The sequence below is a fragment of the Mus caroli genome, chromosome 6 (genome assembly GCF_900094665.2).
Source record: "Mus caroli chromosome 6, CAROLI_EIJ_v1.1, whole genome shotgun sequence".
In the NCBI taxonomy this organism is placed as follows: Eukaryota; Metazoa; Chordata; class Mammalia; order Rodentia; family Muridae; genus Mus; species Mus caroli.
This window is the reverse complement of record NC_034575.1, coordinates 84,184,240-84,187,553: the sequence shown is the minus strand read 5'-3', so window position 1 is coordinate 84,187,553 and position 3,314 is coordinate 84,184,240. Positions and strand designations below refer to the sequence as shown.

The 3,314-nt window shown below is 43.8% G+C and overlaps 1 protein-coding gene across 1 annotated transcript in view; it reads right to left on the bottom strand.

The window, feature by feature from the left end:
• Rpn1 (ribophorin I) overlaps positions 1 to 3,314 on the bottom strand; it is a 19,008-nt gene that overhangs the window by 13,939 nt on the left and 1,755 nt on the right. Inside the window, exon 2 of the mRNA XM_021165036.2 lies at positions 751 to 815. Coding sequence (XP_021020695.1) covers positions 751 to 815 — 65 coding nt within the window. The remainder of the gene's footprint in view (positions 1 to 750; positions 816 to 3,314) is intronic.

The following is a 3,314-nucleotide window of genomic DNA, read 5'->3' as shown; positions in this document are numbered from 1 at the left end:
GCACACAACTACAACTCCAGTCCCGATGGGATCTGATGGCCTCGTCTGACCTCCAAGGGCACTGCATGCACAATGTATGCAACCATCTACACTAGCAAAGCACCCAACCACACACAAAATCAACTAATTTTAAAAAGAAATCCTGTCTCAAGTCACGAAACTTTTCTTTAAAAAAAAAAAAAAATGCTTAGGGCAGGGAGATATACCAGTGGGTAAAGGTCCTGCTGTCAAGTCTGACTACCTGAGGCCAATCCCCAAGACTCACGCGGCAGTCGAGAACCACTTCTACAAGTTGTCCCCTGACCTCCACACATCAGCTGTAGCATGCATGCAAATGAACAAGTAGGCATAGCCTGTAAACTAATGAATGTGAATTTTCTAAGCCATGAACGTATTCCTGTTGTACCCAGTAAGTCTTTAGTAAAAGTTCGAAGGCTTTTAAAAATGTTCCCATAGGGTTTATTCTCGGTGATTAGAACATGAACGATTTCACAGAGAACCCACAGCACTTCAAGCTCTCCATCTTGTCCTGGGACAATGTTATCCCCTTCTCGGCTTCACGTATCAGCTCTGCTTCTCCTCTCACTGCTGACAGCCCAGTCAATCCTCCATGCGGTACCATCCCAACAGCAGTCCCTCCCCCAGTGCAGCCAACTGTAAGCTGGACAACTAGAGGATGTTCTGACACCTCCATCTACGCTGTCCTAAGAATCTGTTTCAGTCACCTTAGAAACACGTTGGTTAGCTTACCTTTTCCCTTTAATTTTGGTTTCTCGGACTTCTAGGTTGTTGTCTTCCTCATCTTCTCCCTTTATCTATAACAAGGGGGGGAAAAGAGTAGTGTATTCTTTTTTATGTTTGCAGTTCTAAATTTTAAGCCAACTATTAACCAACTGTTAATAATTGAATGTGAATGCCCCCAAAGGCTCATGCTTAAATTGACTTCTGGGAGGATGTGTGTCGAAGACATGGGTGGAAACTCCAGCCATTCCCAGTGTGCTCTATGCCTCCTGCTTGTGGGTCAAGATGTGCTCTAGCTACTGGCCACCTGCTACCTCTGCCCCACTATCATGGACTCTGTCAGAAACTGTATGCGTCAAGTAAACCTCCCATAAGATGTTTTATCACTGCAGTAGTAAAGAAACTAACATACCAACTTTTTTTTGGTTTTTCGAGACAGGGTTTCTCTGTGTAGCCCTGGCTGTCCTGGAACTCACTTTGTAGACCAGGCTGGCCTCGAACTCAGAAATCCGCCTGCCTCTGCCTCCCGAGTGCTGGGATTAAAGGNGTGCGCCACCACGCCCGGCCTCAACTATCTTATAATATTTCCACTAAGGTAACTTTTCAAAATTTCTTTTTTATCATTGTGGGATGTGTGTGCACGTATGTTCGCCACAGCACGTGTGTGGAGGTAAGAGGACAACTGTCAGGCGTCATTCTCTTCAATCTTGATTTTGAGACAGGATCTCTCCCACTGTTTCTGCCATGATGTACCCAAGCTTACTGGCCTGCAAGCTTCCGGGTGAGTCTTTTGTCTCTGTTTCCCACCTGAAGGTACCAGTGTACTGATACTACAGATGTGGATCACTTCGCCAAGCAAACTCCAATCATCAACAGGTCTGTACTGTAAGTGCTTCTACCCCTGTGGTGCTGGGATGGATCCCAGGGCCCTATCCAGGCCAGGTGAATACCTTTATCAGTGAACCACATCCCAATCCCATCAATTTTTTTTCTCTGAAACATAAGATTTAACTTGAAACACTATCAAAGACTTAACTGGTGCACAAAATAAGTTCTGTAAAACGTCTTATAGACATTTTCCTGAACAATCAAATACACATAAAGACCTCATCTCCACATTCACTTCCTAAATGGTCCAAAAGCTTCTTTCTGATATTCAAATATCTGTAAGCAGAAAACATAAGGAAACAGCACAAGTCCTATATGTAATCAGAGTGGGCGCACTGGCAAAGGCCTTAGGGGAAAGGGCCCTGGTGGCCACTATGGCACACTCCTGTATTATCTATCCTTCACTGCCACCAGCCATGTAACCAGGTTAACTCCAAAGGCTTGCTGAGGCTTCCTGAGGGGCTCTCTGGAGTGACAGACTCTGTGCAGTCTGTGGAAAACATACATGTATTCTACTGACCCTTGGCTAGCCTAACCTAATGCCCACCAAAATGAAACAAAACAAAAAACTATTTCCTAGGACTGAAGCAATAATTCCCAACAGAGAACATAAGACTACAAAGAATAATTGTATGTGTTGTTCTCAGACCTGCACTCAAAGCCTGGTGCAGCTTAGCATGTGCTTTACCAGTGCACCACACCCCAACCCCACAGGAAATTGCTTTCTTTTGAGATAGGGCCCCAAGTAGCACAAGCTAGCCTCAAGCTCCCTTTAGGATGACCTTAAACTATTGATCCTCCTGCCAACTGCTGGAATTGTATTGGCAACTATCACTATATCCCAACTCCAAGTTAAAATATTATCTTTACTGTTTCAGTATCTTAATATTTAGCTATATAATCATCCTCAATGATATCAGACTGAAAATGTTTTAAAATGCCATTACTTTGACTAGACTCTTACTACAAGGACAGCATTCTAGCACCCTCTTGCTCATTCAGAACTCTTTGTGAATGCATCTTACTTGTCCTCATAGAAAAATATTCATGGGCTGGAGAGATGGCTCAGCAGTTAAGAGCACTGACTACTCTTCCAGAGGTCCTGAGTTCAAATCCCAGCAACCACACGGTGGCTCACAACCTATGTAATGAGATCGGGTGCCCTCTTCTGGTGTGTCAGAAGACAGCTACAGTGTATTTATGTATAGTAATAAATCTTTGCGCTGGAGCAAGCAGGAACTGAGCAAGCAGAGTTGACAGCTATAATGTACTTACATATAATAAATAAATAAATCTTAAAATAAAATTCATTACTTAGTAAAAGGTCAGAAAGCTAGGCATGGTGGCACACAGCTATCGTCCCAGTACATGGAACAGCCAAGATGATCAGCAGTCAAGGTCATTTTTAGCTATCAGCATTCTGGAGGCTGGGACNGGAGGATTCTAGGTTCCAAAACAGTCCAGGGACAACATAGCAACACCCTGTCTCAAACAGTGTAAGATGGTTCAAACTACATAATCCTACTGTCCTGCTAGCTCCTTAAAGGTTCCTGTAATCTGTCCACCTCGACTAAGTTTCCAAGGCAATGTGTGCCCTTTCTTATCCTCTTTATCACCCAGTTGCTTCTCACCTAGGTAAGGAGTATAAACTCGTCTTCCTCCAGAGTTAACACAACTGTAAGTCA